General features: G+C 48.3%; 1 protein-coding gene across 1 annotated transcript in view; it reads right to left on the reverse strand.

Moving 5' to 3' along the window:
- Positions 1-825: 825 nt before the first annotated feature.
- Positions 826-19,758, reverse strand: part of CDNF (cerebral dopamine neurotrophic factor) — a 35,648-nt gene continuing 16,715 nt past the window's right edge. The window contains exons 2-4 of the mRNA XM_075599536.1: positions 12,527-12,654; positions 2,119-2,260; positions 826-1,213 (exon numbers count right to left, since the gene is read on the reverse strand). Of these exons, the coding sequence (XP_075455651.1) occupies positions 1,035-1,213; positions 2,119-2,260; positions 12,527-12,654 (449 nt within the window). The 3' untranslated portion in view covers positions 826-1,034. The remainder of the gene's footprint in view (positions 1,214-2,118; positions 2,261-12,526; positions 12,655-19,758) is intronic.

Genomic DNA, 19,758 nt, shown 5'->3' on the forward strand with positions numbered 1-19,758 from the left:
GAGCGGCTTTAGTAGGGGCTCACCTGCGCTTACGCGCGCTTGCGGAAGCGCAGGTCTTGGGGGAATTTAAAATTCCCCCGCTTGCCGGCGAGACAGGCCGGTCACGTGAGCGGTTCGCCCAATGAGGGCGAACCAGCTCCGTGACGTCACTGGCCCGCCCCCGGCCAGTGACGCGCCCGCCCCCGGACCGCCCCCTGACGGCTGCTGAGAGCGCTTGCGGTAAGCAACCGCAAGGCCAGGGAAAGCACCCGTTTTCCCTGCGCCTCAGCGCGCCTCAGCACGCCAGCAGGGACCGTGGACTCGGCCTTATAAGCCTTCTCGCTTGCCTTGCTTTTTAATTAGCAACCCTAAGTTAGGAATGTGATCATTGAATTGCCAGGAAACCTAACCCCCAAGCGTAAGCAAAAATATGGAGTAAAGGTCACATGCATAAATGTATTAGAAATTCGTATGTATGGGTTTTTCATTGTAATTTTCGTTAGGCATCTGTAGCTTCTAAGCCAGCCCATCTAGAGGCGTGTATTATCCCTCAGCAGTGTATACAAATATAGGTTATTTGCTATATTGTCAGAGAGCTTGGTGCTAGCTTTCTCCCTGTGCTGCAACTTGTAATCAAAATAAAAGCTCACTTGTTATTATGAATGTGAACCTTAATCATTGTATTTTTTACCCGCTTTCACACATACAGTATCTCTCAGGTCTGCTCCTTTTAATTTGCTAATTTTCGGTGGATTCAAATGTTAGCAAAAATGTCACTCATCTCTATATAGAAACATTGAGCTGCCTTAAACCTACAGTGATCCTCGGTATCTTGATACAAGGGTATACAATTAACACTTGTTTATTTAGATAACGGTTTAGGTATACAGAGGCAGTTTGCAATAATTACACTTGCTGTTGCCTCAACTCTTCCCACGATTTATTTGTCAAATCTAAAATTGTTACATTAAACCAGATTATATTATGCCAATAACATTATCTTTTAGACTCTAGAAGCAAGAGTACAATACAGGCTTTAGTAACCTGGTAGAGTTTTAAAAATCTGCTTTTTGGCGTTTCAGTGCGTATTTTGGAGCCAGCTCTCGTATGAGATTCACAAAGTCTGTTTTTTCAATGCAGGCTCTGCATACTTCCCCCCAACTGTCCAGTATCTTCTGCAGATCCACCACCTTCATCTTGGATAGGTCCAGAGATTCCAGATCCAATTCCTTATCTGTAACAGGGATGCAAAACAGAAGAATCCGGATACTAGAAAAAGACTGCATATAATACATTTAAATTGACTGGACACTGCATGCTAAATATGCTACATTTTGGTGCAATTTTGTATAGGTGTGAAAATAAAATCTCACTCAACAGCACCAACCATGCCATGCACACACCATAGGGTTGACAGGGGGCTTCTCCAAAAATACTGGACACAATGGTGAAAGGTGCCAAGCGTTCGAGACACACACACACCACTCTCACCTCCCCATGCTGTTTCCTCCTCTCCTTGGCCCCACCCACAGGCATCTGACACACCTCCTGATTGGCTGCTGCTGAGTAATGCAGCCAATCAGGATGAAGGAAGCTGCCCAGCCTCATAGCAACAGCCCTGCTCTCCCCCTGCTTGGGGAACTCCTGCAGCCCCCCAAGCTGGTCAGGTCACTATGTCCAGAGAGGTAATACCGGACACATACATGTCCAGTATTACCTCTAATTTTTTACTGGACAAAGTGTCCAAATACAGGACAGTCCGGTTCATACTGGACACCTGGCAACACTACCACACACACAGAAATGCTGATATATATCATGAAACATACAGATTTCCACATGCACAAAGACAGATACATATATTCTCATATATACTACTAAATTGATTAACCTTTGCTTTTTTTTCCTCTATGGGCATCATCTTATAAATAAATAAATGCTCTCAGTTCTATACTAAAGGCTCTGACACTTTTTCTCTTTTTTTAATGGCACACATCTCCCACACGTCTGATTAACCATCTGCATTAAATGTAACGCACTTAAAATAAGGAAAATAGTGTCCAGGGAGCTCAGACACAGCTTAATATAATGATACCTAAAGCGACATGATCGTAACCTCCTTGTCACATGCAGACGTACCATATTTGAGCTCACAGATCTGCATATCTATTTTCCGCAGTTTCTCGCAGATTCTGTACGCCGGCACGTGTGCGCTCATGGGACGGGTAACTTCATTCAAAATCTTCGTTGCGGAGTCAGTGCTGGCCCCTAAATAATAACACTTGGAAAGAGTTTGCATTACGCATATTTACATTGAGAAACCACAGGCGGTATTATTACACATCCGTCATTCATTAGGTAGAGTTCTACGTGCTACGGGCTGTGTTGTTCGTGGACAAGAGTACATTTGTTCGGCAAATAAAAATATCACTTGTGAGCGCATTTGCACGTCTCAGACAGGTGTGCAACCATGCTTTCCCCATTATCTCATGGCGTACACTGCATTCACCTGCAGCCAGGGATTCTGGGTAATGACAGCAAACGAGCACTCACAGCCCAGGCTGAGCCGAAAAAACTGTGTATTACATCAGGCGTTAGCTTATACATGGGGTCCATGTTAAAATGGACAAGAAGCAAAAAGTGACACACAGTGAGTGCTCATTTACATGCCATTACCCAGAATCCGTAGCTGCAGTGTATGCTAAGAGATAATGGGGAAAGACAGGGTTGCAGACCTGTCTGAGAGGTGAATGTGCTCACAAGGGATATCTTTATTTGCTGTACACTGTACGGTGGAGGGTTTTTGTCACTTGTTACTCGCCATAACTTATTTTGTGTCTGGTTGTAGGTTGTTATATCTTTTAATGGATTAATACAGGTGTCCTCTTCCTGTGACATTTTCACGACTATGAACACTATACGGTCATCTCAGAAGAATTATGTTGGTGGTCTATTAAAAGGTATCACAACCTGCAGCAAACCAGTACATATATAAGAGTAGGTAAAGCAGAAACGTTATAGATAAATGAATCATACTGCAGTTAAGATCCCAATTTTAGAAGTCACTCTGGTTTAAGCTCAGTCAGGTTCTTTTGACATTGGGCAAAATACAGCATCAATAATAGTATTTAATTTATTTGTTCAATTGGTTTATTCTACCTGTAAATTCTACTGTAAGTGCTGTGTAAACATATCATAAAATTATTAAAACTCTGCACAACAATCAGTTCATTTAACTGTGTGCACATTTTCATGTTATTACCCAGAATCCTCGTCTGCAGTTTAATCACTGTGTGATATGATGAAAAGGAGAAGTAGAAACAGGTTTTTTTTTTAACACCTTTGAGGTCATTAAAGAAAAATATATATTTTATATTATTCAGTTAATTACCTCCATGGACTCAATCAATAGGAGTAAAAAAAAAAACTGTCTTCTGAAGTTAGGCCGATAATAAAAATAAATCCCATTTCCTCTCACTCTCGTACGTGTCATCGGGGGCCTGGCCATGACTAGAGCCATCTTAACAACATTAGGGGCCCCCGGGCAGAGCAGTGCACGGGCCCTGCCTACACTGTCGCTCCCAGCCTCCCACGCACTCACTAGCAGCAGCAGCAGGCACCGGAAGTGCTGCACTGCTAGGCTGCGAGCGGTTGTGACGCGAGCCGGGGTACCGAGCGGGGGGAGAGCGAGCGGAGCAGGGGTGCCGGGCGGGCGGAGAGCGGGCGGAGAGCGGGCGGAGAGCGAGCGGAGCAGGGGTGCCGGGCGGGGGGAGAGCGAGCGGAGCCGGGTGCCAGGCGGGCGGAGAGCGAGCGGAGCCGGGGTGCCGGGCGAGCGAGCGGAGCCGGGGTGCCGGGCGGGGGGAGAGCGAGTAGGGTTGCCAGGTAGCCAGTCCAAAAATACTGGACACAATGGTGAAAGGTGCGACGCACGCGTGAATCGTTGGTGGGAAAGAATGTTATTTATAAATGACCTGACTGTTATGTCATTTGTTCTAAATTTCACTCCCAAGTATTCACCAATTTGCACCAATTTATATTCTATTTCGTAAAAAATCTGGGGAGGAGTCTTGGGAGGGAGCGCCCTTCCGAGGATTGTTTTAGGAAATAGAATATGAAATAGTGCAAATTGGTGCATGCTTGGAGTGAAATTTAGAACAAATGACGTAATGGTCAGATCATTTATACATAACTGACCTGCAGTCATACTGTACATGGCGAGCAATACTGATCTTACTGCTCCTCCCACAAATTCCAAGATTGTTGCACCCCCTCCTCATCTTATCTCTCTCCCCCCTTGTCCTCTCACCCCCTCCCTTCATCCTCTCTCATCCCCCCATCCCCTCCCTTCATCCTCTCTCACCCCCTCTCTTCCTCCTCTGTTACCCCCATCCCTTCATCCTCTCACCCCCCCATCCCTTCATCCTCTCACCCCCCATCCCTTCATCCTCTCACCCCCCATCCCTTCATCCTCTCACCCCCATCCCTTCATCCTCTCACCCCTCATCCCTTCATCCTCTCACCCCACCTTGTCATTATCAGTACAGTAACTTTCAAATTTAGACTTCAAAATCCTGCTTTAAATTGCATATTAAATCATGCCATTGAATAAGTAACCTGTTCTGCCTTCTTGGGGATGATCTGCAAGTAAGGGTGCTGCAGAGATTGCAATGCTGCTGTGATGAGAGCTGACTCATTGAGCCTTTCTGAGAATTTACAATGCTGGTTATTTTTAATAGATCTTGAAAATGGGAAGACTGTTAGTATAGTAAAAGAAAAGTAAGGGGGAGTGAACAATTAAACAAAGTTGCCAGTACTGTATGTACTGTCTGTCACCACACACACACACACACACACACACACACACACACACACACACACACACACACACACACACACACACACACACACACACACACACACACACACACACACACACACACACACACACACACACACACACACACTGAGACATACACACACACACACACACCGAGACATTCACTCACTCAAACACACACACACTGAGGCACACACATACAGGCATACCCCGCTTTAAGGACACTCACTTTAAGTACACTCGCGAGTAAGTACACATCGCCCAATAGGAAAACGGCAGCTCACGCATGCGCCTGTCAGCACGTCCTGAACAGCAATACCGGCTCCCTACCTGTACCGAAGCTGTGCGCAAGCGGGGAGACTATAGAGCCTGTTACAAATGCGTTATTTACATCAGTTATGCACATATATGATGATTGCAGTACAGTACATGCATCGATAAGTGGGGAAAAGGTAGTGCTTCACTTTAAGTACATTTTCACTTTACATACATGCTCCGGTCCCATTGCGTACGTTAATGCGGGGTATGCCTCTATACAGGCAGGACACAGGACACAGACAGAAATACAGACACACTGAGACACACACATACACTCACACACAGATATACACACACATATACAGCCAGGACACAGATAGACAGACACACACTGAGACACCCACATACACTCACACACAGATACACATATACAGACAGGCCACAGATAGACAGACAGACACACTGAGGCACACACAGACAGGACACAGATAGACAGACACACTGAGACACACAGGCAGAACACTGAGACACACAGGCAGGACACTGAGACACACACAGCCTCACCTCTCTGCTGCATGCTATTCCTCCGCTCTTTGGCCCCACCCCCCAGGCTCCTGCCACCTCCCGATTGGCTGAATTACACTGCAGCAACCAATGAGAAGCTGCCCAGCCCCCTAGCAGCAGCAGCAGCCCTGCTCTATCCCATGTCGGGTATTATCTCTCATATACCGGACACCTGGCAACCCGAAGTAAGAGCGAGCCGGGTGCCGGGTGCCGGGTGCCGGGTGCCGGGTGCCGGCGGGGGGGAAAGCTTTAAGCATTGGTGGGCACGCATGGGCCGGGCGCGTGGGGTGCCCTATGCTGTGGGGCCCCCGGGCAACTGCCCATCGTGCCCATACTTTAAGACGGCCCTGGCCATGATCACGTCATTGCAACCCCATGAAGTCACGTGGTCAGGAACCTGGAAGACAGGCACCACTTTTCCGCTTTGCTAAAGCGCAAGTCCTACGCATCAACTGCTGACACCGCGCGCGCACACTGCTGACACCGATATAAGTTCATGGAAGAAGGCTCAGAAGGTGTGCCGGCAGCAAGGGACTAGGCCTCTATGAGTTGCCGGGGACTAGGCCTCTATGAGTTGCCGGGGACTAGGCCTCTATGAGTTGCCGGGGACTAGGCCTCTATGAGTTGCCGGGGACTAGGCCTCTATGAGTTGCCGGGGACTAGGCCTCTGAGTTGCTGGGCTCACTGAATGCATAACGTTATGTTCGGAATACTGTATTACACAGAAATATCGGGTATGGATATAACCCAGGAATCATCTAGTTTAGGAAGGGCCAACTCCAGTCCTCAAGGGCCCCAACGGGTCATGTTTGAAGGATATACCGGCTTTAACACAGGTGTCTCAATCAGTGGCTCAGTCATTGACTGATCCACCTGTGCTGAAGAACCACCTGACCTGTTGGTGGCCCTTGAGGACTGGAGTTGGCCTCTCCTCATCTAGTGTTTAAAGACTCCGAAAGCATTGTTTTATTCTCTTCTCCCTAACAATAACCCCTAATGCCTGGCACAATACCAATATCCTATGTTCCCTATGTAACCATGCTATAAAATGGCTGCAGTCATCTCTCCTGCTGACAGTAAGGCCTGGTAAATTATGGGCATGCCAGCAGTAATGGAGGTTTGCCCTCACACCCTGGTGAGGTGCCCTATGTATGGATGGGAGTGGTCACAGGCTCTGACTCCATGGTTAGTGATGTCAGAGTTGTGCCAGCCCCCAGAGGATACATAAGGCACAGCACTGATCAAAAGTTAGGATTAGGTAATAGGTTCTTCCCAGTTCTGGAAGGAGTTAAAGAGTGATTCTGTTATAAGCTGCTGATTATGAGACTGTGACCAGGGACCTGGCACAGGGTAGATACTCCTGCGGGGATAGGGAATCCCTATATTTGGAGGACTATACCTTTCAAAGGGAAGTACGGTGAACAATGGAGGGCTAAATACACCCATTGTGGAGGGCAGCTGGCCCACCGTATTCAATAAAGATGTTCCTGATCAAAGTTACTCTCGTGTGTAAGTGTGGAGTAATTACACAGAGGGGTGCACCACAGAGGAGTTCCTCACCAGGACCATCCACAAGCGGACGCTGGGATCCTGATGAGGTGGAGGCGCTGCACTGGATATAGGTAGGACTCAGCACACTACCTCAGCTGCCTGTCTGGGTTGGCAAATCCCCACACACCATCATGCGGGAGACTCAGGAGTCCTGTTGCCAACAGGTGCACCACCAGACATCACACCGTAATGGGGACTGGTTAGACCACAGGGGCCAATATGAGATTGGGTGGGTCAGGCCAGGTCAGAAAATCCGTTACAATTGGAGGCGCTGCTGAGATATGTAGACCTGTCAACAGGACAGGCTTTTGCTAGGCACACTGGGAAACAGGGAGAAGTTTCTGCTGCCACTTTGTGCTGCGTTGGGACGGACCTAGGGGTAGTCAGGGGGCTGATGGAGTTTGTCAGTTCGCAGGGACGACCTAGGGGCCTGAAAGGAGTTGGGGGTTTGGAGCCGGGCTATAGCTGTCCTAGTCACCTTGAGGCAGTGCTAGTTGGTAGGATGCCTAAAGGGATAGCCTGTTAACATGGTCAGGAATCCTGGAGAGGGTCTGCGCTAGGCTGACCAAGATAGGTAGACGCCCAAGTACTGCATGGAAGCCCCAGAGTACTCTAGCCCATTCCAGACCACTTACCGAAGGGAGCACAGACTGGGAGGAAGGAGATACAGCAGACACTGAGAGAGTGAGCCTAGCCTGAGGTAGTGCAACACGAGTCCAGCCTACATTAGGCACACGAGGTGGTGCATCAGGGCGATCTTTATTGTACCGGTGTGGAGGCTGCCCCGCAGAGAGGAGCTCCATGTACAATAATCATAAGTACAGCGAGAGAATGGCGACCGCAAAAATGGAGGATCCGCGCGGTGCGGATAGTCCAAGATGGCGGCCGGAGGCTGACGGGGAGAGCACATGTGGCGTGCGCCCCACTGGAGAGCAAGCTGTTACTGAAACGTCTTTCACGAGCCTGTTATGGAGTGGAGCGAAAGCAGTGGCCGCACCGTTTTGGTCCTGCCTAGGACACCGGGGTGCTACCCTGGAGGACAGTGTTGAGGACATTGTGATTGGGGCTGATGGAAATGAATTCCAAAATGGCGGTTCCCGCTTCCCCGGGAGACCGCGTGGGCCGAGTGCAGAGAATTCTGCAAATGCAAAACTTGCAGGGAGTTGGCCAGGAGTGGCGCCAACAGGAAAACCCCGCCCTGATGGGGGTATGGCGCGAAAGCTGCAGCCGCGCCCTCATGGACAGTGACTCACTCAGCCCCAGTGCTGAGCCAACCGATTAGCCTGTGGGAACCTCCCCTAATCTCAACCAGGGGGAGTGGTTTCCAATTATGCCCCGTGGGCCTGAATCCAGCGGAGCAAGGAGCTGGTGAGCCGGCGGTGCTGTTACCAAAAGTAGTTCCTGGTGCTGTATGCAAGAAGGAAGGGTATTTTGCACGCAAGGCAGCTGCAAGAAATCGGCTGAGATTGGCGCCAAAGGAAGAACCCCACCCTGTGGGGGATAAGGGCGCGAAAGCTGTGGCTGCGCCCTCTAGGACTGTAAGAGGTGCGGCCTCAATTAAAGGACATCCTATCCCGTTGTGGGACCCGCTCATAATTGCTACTAATGGGGGCGGGTTCCAGCTGTGTCAGATAAGGGCGGAGCTGGACAAAGGAGTGGCTGACAATCCCACCTCTGCTGGTCACTCACGCGGAACCAGCTTCCCGAACAGACCGTTGTTGAAAGTGGCTCCCACAAAGACAATGGCCTGCTACCCAGACGTGAATATGATGGTGTCCACTCAGCCCTATGCAGTACCAGGGGGAGTGCTGGTGATACGAGTAGCGGGCACTGAGACGGTAGTGGGCCTCTGCCTGCAATGCAGACTACCCGGCGGTACCGTGGGTACAGCGGCGCGCTGTCCACAGTGTGGCACGCAGTATCTGTGGCCTATGCCCACCTTTATGCCGATTCAAACTATTGACCCCACTGGGGATACGGCTAGTCTGTCCGCCGAGTCCCCCGGTGCACTGTGGACCAAGATTGCAGATCCCGGAGAATGGGGATCGGAGCCGGTTACTACGGCTGGGTCAGAAAAGAATGGAGCGGTCGGTCAGTCGACTGACCGACAGACGAAAAGACGGTCGCCACGATCGGCGACCCCGAATACACTGAAAGTGGATTCCTCTGATGAGGAGCCCAAAGAACTATCCAGCCTCGTGATCCGGCCGGTGGCGGTGTCCTGTGGAGGAAACGGGGCGAAAGGGTCACTTACCGGGAGTGACGGTGGGAGGAGTCGGGTGTCGCCAGTGGAGCGGACGCCTGACAGGCGGAGCCCTTCCGTTCCGGGGACCGGCGGGTCCAGAGATAATGGGCGATCCTCGCCCGCCCTGCAGAGTGGTAAGAGCAGCCCTTGTTCTTACCAGGCTTCGGAGATGACGTCGGCGGAGGAGAGGCCCTGCCAGGCCCAAGCGGCGCACAAGGCGGCAGAAGGACTTCCAGACGTCCTCGTGGAGGAAGAGATCCCGCATGGGGGTCCATCCCAAGATGGCGGCATATCCGAATCCGGCGATGACGTCGGTTCCGGCGGAGGTAGCGGAGCGACAGGAAGTCGAGTACACACGCTTCGGCGATCGGGCAGCGGTTCCCGATCACCCCGGAAGACAAAGAGCTGGCAGGCCAAGAGGCGGACCGAGAAGGGTGAGGCTCAGCCAACGGAACACCCGCACAGCGGTACAGGACAGTCTGATAGCAGAAAGCGGGTCGGAACCCTGCGGCTACCAATCGCTTGCCCCTACGCCCAACCCCACGCCCTAGGTAATGCCCCTGTCCCAGTCACCTTTTCCCGGGGATCCACGTCCAGTTTGGGGGTGTCGGAAGGGTCCTTGGGGGTTGGTGAGGAACGGAATGGGGAGAGACTAGGCAGCTATGCCTCCGAGGGTGGTTCGAGGGGTGGAGGGCAATTGGGGAAAGTGTCGGAGTCCCGGTGGGTGCCTAAAGTGGCTGTTGTACAGTTGGAGGAGGAACCGAAGCAGGAAAGATGGTCTAGACCCCGTTCAGCGGGAACCTCTGGGGTATTCTCTGAGGGGGATATGGAAGAGGGAGACTCTCTAGAGTCGGGGTCTGAGAGGCCCGTTGGTGGGCTCCCTTATTTGAGGGATATGTGGGGTGGATGGACCGCACGCGGTTCTTATTAGAGAGAGATGACGTAGTGGACTACTGGTGGGACAAAGGGGAGTTTACGCCCGCCCAAAGAAAAAGAGAATTACAAATAAGATGGTTCCAGATAAGCCGGAACGAGATAGAACCGATGGGACCTGATACGCTATCAGACCCAGTAGACCCCGATGAGCCCCTATCATGGGTGTTGCCAGGAAGGGCAGGGAATGCTGAGCTAACTCGATGTAGCCGGGCCGAGAGGGCCATCATTGCCAAATATAAGTCCTCCCATGGGTTGGAGTACCCATATGTCCCTGAACCCCTCCTGCAGGAGATAGAGGACAACAGGAACAGATGGCTGAGGGAGACCATTGAGATGTATATGGTCAGTAAAGGGGGTGCCATCCAGGGCAGTAAAGTGGAAGACCGGATTGAACACTTAATGAGGGTGTGGAGCATAGGCAGGAGTGTACACAAGCATAAAGTAGTATACCAGCCTGAGAGGGGTCTGCCGCGCAGTTACAGCGTGACTGTCCTGGACATGGGGGGTCGGGAGGTTAAGAAACCCGATCCCCGGCACTATTATTAGGAGGTACAGGGTAGCTGTTGCGTGAGTTCGTGGCTGCTGGCCGGGGCGTGCTTGGCGCAATGTGATTTCCCTGAGGCTATAAGTTAAACTGATTATGTGTGTTTTCCATTTTACAGTGCTTCCTGAAGAAAGGTACTTTAAATTTAGGTCCCAGCCTGGGGCGGTGGGATTCACCAGGGGGAGAATGTAACCATGCTATAAAATGGCTGCAGTCATCTCTCCTGCTGACAGTAAGGCCTGGTAAATTATGGGCGTGCAAGCAGTAATCATGGAGGTTTGCCCTCACACCCTGGTGAGGTGCCCTATGTATGGATGGGAGTGGTCACAGGCTCTGACTCCATGGTTAGTGATGTCAGAGTTGTGCCAGCCTCCCAGAGGATACATAAGGCACAGCACTGATCAAAAGTTAGGATTAGGTAATAGGTTCTTCCCAGTTCTGGAAGGAGTAAAGAGTGATTCTGTTATAAGCTGCTGATTATGAGACTGTGACCAGGGACCTGGCACAGGGTAGATACCCCTGCGGGGATAGGGAATCCCTATATTTGGAGGACTATACCTTTCAAAGGGAAGTACGGTGAACAATGGAGGGCTAAATACACCCATTGTGGAGGGCAGCTGGCCCACCGTATTCAATAAAGATGTTCCTGATCAAAGTTACTCTCGTGTGTAAGTGTGGAGTAATTACACCGAGGGGTGCACCACAGAGGAGTTCCTCACCAGGACCATCCACAAGCGGACGCTGGGATCCTGATGAGGTGGAGGCGCTGCACTGGATCTAGGTAGGACTCAGCACACTACCTCAGCTGCCTGTCTGGGTTGGCAAATCCCCACACACCATCATGCGGGAGACTCAGGAGTCCTGTTGCCAACAGGTGCACCACCAGACATCACACCGTAATGGGGACTGGTTAGACCACAGGGGTCAATATGAGATTGGGTGGGTCAGGCCAGGTCAGAAAATCCGTTACACCTACAAACATTATTTATTATTATTTTTTTTTTAAGTTACAGCTTGAATCTCTGTTTAACACCTTCTACAATCTGTCTTGGTCGTCACGACATGCCCTACACTTTAAACCCTGTGTATAAAGGATACATGGATTGAAAGAAACTAGTATTATTATTATTATTATTATTATTATTTGTGGTTTAACATAAAATGTCATGCTTTATTTACCTTATTTCTAAAGTAAATTTTAAGCACACATTTGCCTCTTAGGCCGCGGTTATAGTGGTGGCGTATGTGCGCCGAACACTGCGCACTGCCGAAAAAACTAATAAAGACCAAGCGCTACGGAGTGACAGATTACAGAGGAGACAACTGAAATTGTTCTTGCAGTGCGACAGCTGCGTCACGTGAGCGGTTCAGCCAATGAGGGTGAACCGATCATGTTATGTCACAGCCACGTCACAGCCACGCCTCCCTATTGCCTCCCGATTGCCTCCAGCCTAGTTTATGTTTCGCGTGCGTGTCACGCGCTCAGTCGCTCGCCCACTATAATCGCAGGCAGTGTAGGGTTAACTTGGATGTATTTGTCACCGAGCCGGCTGTTTTGACAATCACTTATTTTGTGACAAAGTTGCCCGAACACACAAGTGTCAGTTCGTACCAGGCGGCTTTCTTTTCCTGTCGCATCTCGGCAGGCTGCAACGAATTCCTTCTCGATGGCAGCCGGAGTAAAGTCAATATTTCTTCCCAATAATGACTTGTAAAATCTGTGCAAATATTCTTCACAGACTGAAAAGATAAAGATAAAAAAATATATACATTTCAGTATTATTAGGAAGTGACGTTTATTGACGCTGTTGGTTAGGTTATGAATTTGTTTTTCAATTTACGTTAGTGTTTTTTAACACATTTTTTTTCCTCGTTCTTTTTATTGATTTTTATAACATTGCTGTAAACATGACAGATTTCAACACATCTTTACAATTTTCCATGTTTAAATTATACTTAAAAGAAAAAATATATATAAGTAAAAAAAAGGTATAAATCAGATGCTCAAACTTCATTCAAAAATACACCATTTTTTATTAAATAATGAACTCACAGAATGTACAAAACATAACTTTAGTCAGACACATATTACAGATGTTGGGTTCGGATATACTGTTCTCCTGTCTTGATACCCGATTAACCTGGTTCTTTTCTCCCTCTGTTTACCTCATCTATGACCAGTGCAATTTGCCGCAAGAGACTGCAGGATGTGTGTGCGAAATGTATCTGAAGCTTTGGGGAGTGCAGGTGTCGCCATGTGTGAAATGGAGCAGATAAATACTTCAGAGTGTAATAGGCTTCAAAAAGGTATTACATTCTAGGAATGTAGCAAAATGGGGACTCACAATATCTCAGATAAAAAACAGCATGTCTCACAATAAACATGGCTCTGGATAACCAATCTTGTCTTCTCTGGTAGTAGATGGTGGTTGGTCTGGGTGTGATGTTTCCTCAATAAAACAGAAATGATCCACTGACCTACCTACTGGCCAGGCCAATGGAAAAAATTGACCGTCCAGTGAGGAAATTGGTCTCCTTCATCCTCACAGCGGCGAGATGTGAGGTTGCGGCCTCCTGGAAGAAAGTGTCCCCACCCTCCATGACTAAACTAAAAAACAGGATAAATGAAGTAATGCTTATGGAGAAGCTTACCGCGCACCTTAAGCAAAAAACGATAGCTTTCTATAAAATCTGGGAACCATGGATAATCATATAGAACGAGTTAAGCTCACCAAAGAAGAAACAAGGAGATAAGGCAATATGGATAAGGAAGCGTTTGACAATCAGTACCTCTACGAAGTTCGTCCAAAAGGGACACCAGAGGCCAGGGTAGACACTCCCCCCCCCCCCCTCTCTCCCCCTCTGTCTTCTCTCTTTCTCACCCCCCCCCCCCCCTCTTTCTTGGCCTCTCTGTTATCGGTAGGTCACCTGCCTCGGGCAACAGGTTTTGCCATCCTTTCCCCCCCAAAAAATACAAAAATGTTCCTGTATTAGGCTATGCATATCGTTCCTTGTATGTACATTTTATATCTGCCTAAAAAAAAAGTTTGAAAAAAAAAAAAAAAACAGAAATGATGCCATTGTGCAACAATGTATGCAAATTCAAGTGTGTATTTATTATTATATTTAATTTCATCACACCCAGACCATCACCATCTACTACCAAAGAAGCCAAGATTGGTTATCCAGAGCCACGTTTATTGTGCGACATGCTGTTTTTTTATCTGAGATATTATGAGTCCCCATTTTGCTACATTCCTAGAATGTAATGACTTTTTGAAGCATATGTAGTATTTATCAGCTCCATTTCACATATGATACCTGCGCTCCCCAAAGCTTCCGATACACCTGTACAGAAGAATTACATTGACCTCTCTTCATAGGGTTGAACAGTGATTTTTTTCACTTTGTGATATTTTGCACATGCACTTGCACTTTTTGTATTATATATTACATTTATTAGTGCAAATTATAAACACTGTTTAGTGATTTATTATTATTTATCACTTTATTTAACATGATATTCACACTCTGTATAGGAGCGCCAAAGCACTTTTTTTTGTCATTGTGTGTGCCTGATATATTTGGCCTTTTTCCCTCTGTGGTCGGGAGTTAATAAAGGGTTCCCATTTTGTAAACAAATTCTCAGTTTTTTTGTTCCTTATTGGTCTCCGTTTCCATTTTATCTAAGGTAATTAGCTGAGTGTGATATGTTTTAACTTTAACACATTTTTAATGTACCTCGAGCTACTGGCAATGAAGGAGTTAAGTAAAATGTTCATATAGTGTTAACAAATCGAAGGAGATATTCAGTTTGTAATCTTCAACTAGATGGGGAAATAAGTGTTTCCTTACATACTGATGGAGCGGCCCTTATTTGAACACTTCACGCGTCATGTACATCGGAATTCCAGCCTTCCCGCACTAAGATGCGAGCGCGGCGAGTGCAGAAAAAACGAATTTTAGTGTTCTGACTTTAAAAACATGAAATTGACACCGTAGCACAGTACTGTACACATTACAATTCATCCATTTTATTGCAAACGAAGAAACAATCCATGAAATTCAAACAAAACATCCGCGATAAGCACGGGTGCCTGGGGCGATTGGCCGCGTTCATGCTGAGTGGGTAACAGCAGAGAACTCAAAATCGGCGCCGAGATATGTTCGAATAACAGCCGCGGCATCAGTACTGTATACTGCACCTTGCTCGTGTTTCATATTGTAGCTTGACTTGCTGTTCTAAAGTTTTTCTTCGGGATAATACTTCCCTCTAGGCTCCTTTTCATGCCCCTGCAACCTCTTTTTTCCAGAGTAATTATTATGAAGTCCATAAGTTTGTCTTGTTTTTGGTGAACGCTGTGTACACTTGTCACAGCTATTCTTTGCCCCCTAGTAATATTCAGCCAACACGTTTCGTTCTTCGGTAGTGGCCTCTAGAACTAGACATGATTGCCAATTTTTAATATACTGTAGAGACACTTCCTTTTGGTCTCGGATATTTGGTAACGGTTGTTCCACTCTACTCACCCCGCCGCCGGGACACTCGCCCCGCCGCCGGGACCTGTCGCCGCTGAGGTAAGTGCCTAAGCTTAACCCTTACCTTAAAAAACCCTAATCTTAACCCCTAATATTAATGCTACCCCGTACCCTAAAAACCTTTACCCATTAGCCTAAAACCCCCTACCCTTACCAGTAAAACTTACCTTAGAATCGGCCGATGGCCAAAGCTCCAGTGGCGGATCGGCTGTGATGGTGGGTTCGTCTGCGGCTGAACACCGGCGGTCATGTGGTCGCGGCGAAAGGGCCACGACCAAATGTTCCATCCCGCACTTCCCTGTGTGGGAGAATAAGGCCTGCCGAGGGCTTTACCCCAGGACCGAAGTCTTGACCTGGGTCCCAGATTATTGAGCAGGGGTGTGGGTGCTGCTGCCTGTCAAGCAGAGGGGGCACCTCTAGAACAGAGGGTAGCATGCCATTCCCCATTCAATGGGGGCCCCGCAGAGACAGGGGCCACGGCATCCGATCACAGAAGTTTCGCCCAACTTCCGTGATTGGCTGGCGAGCTCCCTCAGCCGTGGAGCCTGCTCTTCTCCCCACTCCCCCCCCCCCCCCATCCTGTTGGCAGCCCTGTGTAGAGGAGTTCAGCTCCAATCAAATGAACAGGACTATAATGTCTTCCACCACACGGAAGCAGCTTCACAGTATATTGACTAAGGCTCAAATTGACTACCTGCTGCAGGGAGTTTTGTGTGTGCAGTCAGGGGTCACTTGAATGGAGATTCCATGAGAAAGGTCTACCATTGCCGAGGGATTCTAACCATAGCCGGGTCCTACCAGCGATCTGTAAATGGCCAGAAATATCTTGTCTTTCTGCTGGTGTTACCACAAAAACCTACACTGCTGCATTGTTTAACCAATTTCAGTTCCTTTTATATGGCATAACCCAGGTCAGTTCTGCTTAGTTGCTGAGAGAATCTAACCATCTTTCTGACACGTAATCTTCCCGTGCAACTTGTGACCCAAGTGCCATATTTGTATATCTTTGTATGAGTTACACCGTATGTTATGCAAAGAGGCAAACATGTCAGTGGTGAAGTATTACAGGCTTGTGCACTGTGACCGGCCGCTTTTAAATTTATTGCATAAACCCCTCAAAAGGTGCAATCCCAGATAGCGGACCTAAAAACAACATTACGTACGTAATTCACTAATCTATCTATTTGTTCGTGGCATCTGAATGGGGAAATCTTTGTCAATCCAGTGTATCTACACCCTTATCCCATGAGAGCAAAGAAAGAGAAGGCTGTGCGAACTCTTGCTGAACACACAGTGACTTCAGACAAAAGGGAGCAGCCAGAGGAAATCAACGCCCTCCCAAGTCTCAGATCACTGGGTTTACATAACAACTCTAAAAAATGATTACAAAAAATAATTGTGTTGGATTTTCATAAAGAAAATGCATTAAGCATCCACATTTAACTCCTAAAACATGTCATTGCCATTAGTACACTTTGATTTGAGATGGACTGGTCTGCCCCTTTACAGCAGCAGTACAAGCTGCCATTTATTTTTTTTATTGTTTTCCCCTTTAATATGAGCATTAATACAATCCACTCAATGATAAGTAATTAGCTAAGTTGCAGATCGATCGGCGAAGATTCGGCTCGGGGGTTCACTAAATGGCTGCCAGTGCAGCAGAAGAGGACCAAAGATGCAAAATTCTGTGGGGAACATCATGTGACCAGGCAGTGTCATGTGACCATACAATTGGTGCACTGCTAGAGGGCAGGGCTCAAAAAGGAGTGCGTCAGAGTCTGTTTCAGAAGAGGAAGGGGATGTGACTTTGTAAATGGTTGCTACAGAAATAAAATATGCTTGTTACATTATAATACATAAAAAAAACTTTTTTTTAAAATGCTACAAGTATTTTCTCATAGTACAGAACTAATTTATTATAGAATTTTTTTTTAAAAAAAACACGTAGGATATTGCTTGAACTGCTGCTTTAAAGAGCCCTTGCAAAATGTCCTCTACAATACTCCAGCCAACCTACCCTAACTTCTTAATAACACTATTGTGGCCATATGGCATCATTTTTTTTTTTTTTAAGTGTAACATCTTCCCAAATAACAATGTATTTAACATTAAAATCGAGCATACTTTACACATTTTAGGGATCGCTTTTGCAAAGAGGACTGTCAGGAAGCAGGGCTCACGCAACACCTCCTTACCTGCCTCGGAGGTTGTAGTTGCTGCCGCCCCTCGCCTCCCGCTGGCGTATCCTCGGCGTTCCCGCCAGTTGCTGGCTAGCGGGAACCGCCATCTTGTCGGGGCGCGCGCAGGAGGATCTTACACAGCGTGTGCCACCGTCAGTAATTTATTCACCCCTCTGGGCTTCTAGCCACGCCCCCCGTGTACAGATGCAGCCCCCCTGCTTTCACACTTCACAGCTAATCACAGGCAAGGATCACAGCCTGCATCAGTCACAAGGCGCTCCACGGCACACCTCCGCTCCGCCTCCTTCCCTGATTGGTCCTTCCATGTATATTACCCCTGGGAATCATTGCTCTGCATAGCTTCTGCTAGTTGGGCTAGTATTCGTGTGTGCGCTTGTTCTTCATGTACTTCAGGTTTGACCCGGCTTGGCTTTCGACTCTCCTTCTCTGGCTCTGGACCCCGGCTTACTCCTTACGACGCAGTCTCTCTCCGTCCCTCGATCTCGGCTCGCTCCTCTACCTCCCGGACCTCTGGCACCCTCGACCCCCGGCTACGGCAATCACCACGATCCTTCTATCTCCGGACACGGCAAGTACCTTTGGTTCCCTTACTAAAGACTCCTGGCCTGGCAACGAATCTACCACACTCCGGACACGCCCCTCTGCTGCGGGAGCGTGGTATTATACTTTCCACCTCAGTCTAGGGACGGGTCTGGTCTGCGGGCAGCACTACTATGACAAGGACAGAAAAATAATATACAGCACAAATAAATTAAAAAGGAATAAACTTCTTTTTTTATTTTTTAAATGATGGTCTCCATCAGTGAAAGCGCTAAGTGTGAAATCTGAGTCATGGGTGAAACCGGAAACCTGGCAAGTATTCGGAAATATTTTCATTAGCTGGTAAATTTACATGGCCAACTGAAGATTAACTTATATGTGATTTAGTTCATTTCAAATGACATTAACAAAGTCAGAATTGGAAAGCATTGGGAACTCGCTCCCAATTATGAAAAGGGTAAACAGACGCGCAAGGAGGTCAAGGAATGTAGCCCCCAAACCATAGTGTGTTACTGTCCATGGCGGGAGTTAAATACACACCTATTTATTCAATCCCAGAACTTGTTTATCTTCTCTGTTCAAATGTTCCACCGTATTTTCCTATTCAAGTAAATGTACAAACATATCTGCTCAATTTCACACTAAAATGCTTCTCATTAAGGCACAGATATCGCTCGGACTCATAATGTGGGAGACAAATATCTTTAGGCGTTTTTTTTTTTTACGAATAAAAATAAACTGAGTGCTGAGGTTTTTGGTCCCCGACCAGGAACGTGATCAGCGTTAGCATAAAATGTCAGGGAGAAGGTGTAAGTGCACCAACAGCCCACATACAATGGGGCTACATACGATGTATTAGAAGAAGGGAGAAGGAGTTGCTCAGTGAGTAAAGACACTGACTGGCATTGAGTGTTCAATTCCCGGTGTGGGCTCTTTGTGACCTTCGGCGAGTCTCTTTATCTCCCTGTGCCTCAGGCACCAAAAAAATAGATTGTAAGCTCCATGGGGCAGGGACCTGTGCCTGCAAAATGTCTCTGTAAAGCGCTACGTTAAACTAGCAGCGCTATACAAGAACATGCTATTATTATTATTACTACTATCACAATAACCAGTGTTCGACAATCATACATTTACACGCCTGGGGCGAGTGGATTTAACCTGCGGGCGAGTAAATATTGGCCCAAGCAGCACAGTAAGTACCATCTGTGCCTTCCCCCACCTCCCTCCCCGGCGCTCCTGCTGCCCGCAGTTATGAAGATGGTAGCGGGGGTGCCCCCTCATGTCCCCCGCGCGCTTCCCCCTGGTCCTGGGTCAGAGAGCGCGGCGGGTGATGGGAGCGGGGATGCCCCCTCATGTCCCTGCTTTCCCCCCCGCTTCCCCCCGGTCCCGCGTCAGAGAGCAGCGGGTGATGGGAGCGGGGATGCCCCCTCATGTCCCTGCTTCCCCCGCCCCCCCGCGCTTCCCCCTGGTCTCGCGTCAGAGCGCGGCGGGGGATGGGAGCGGGGATGCCCCCTCAGGTCCCCGCGGAGCAAGAGATGGGTGGGTGTGGGGGAGGGGAGCGTGG

The sequence above is a fragment of the Ascaphus truei genome, chromosome 5 (genome assembly GCF_040206685.1).
Source record: "Ascaphus truei isolate aAscTru1 chromosome 5, aAscTru1.hap1, whole genome shotgun sequence".
Classification (NCBI taxonomy): domain Eukaryota; kingdom Metazoa; phylum Chordata; class Amphibia; order Anura; family Ascaphidae; genus Ascaphus; species Ascaphus truei.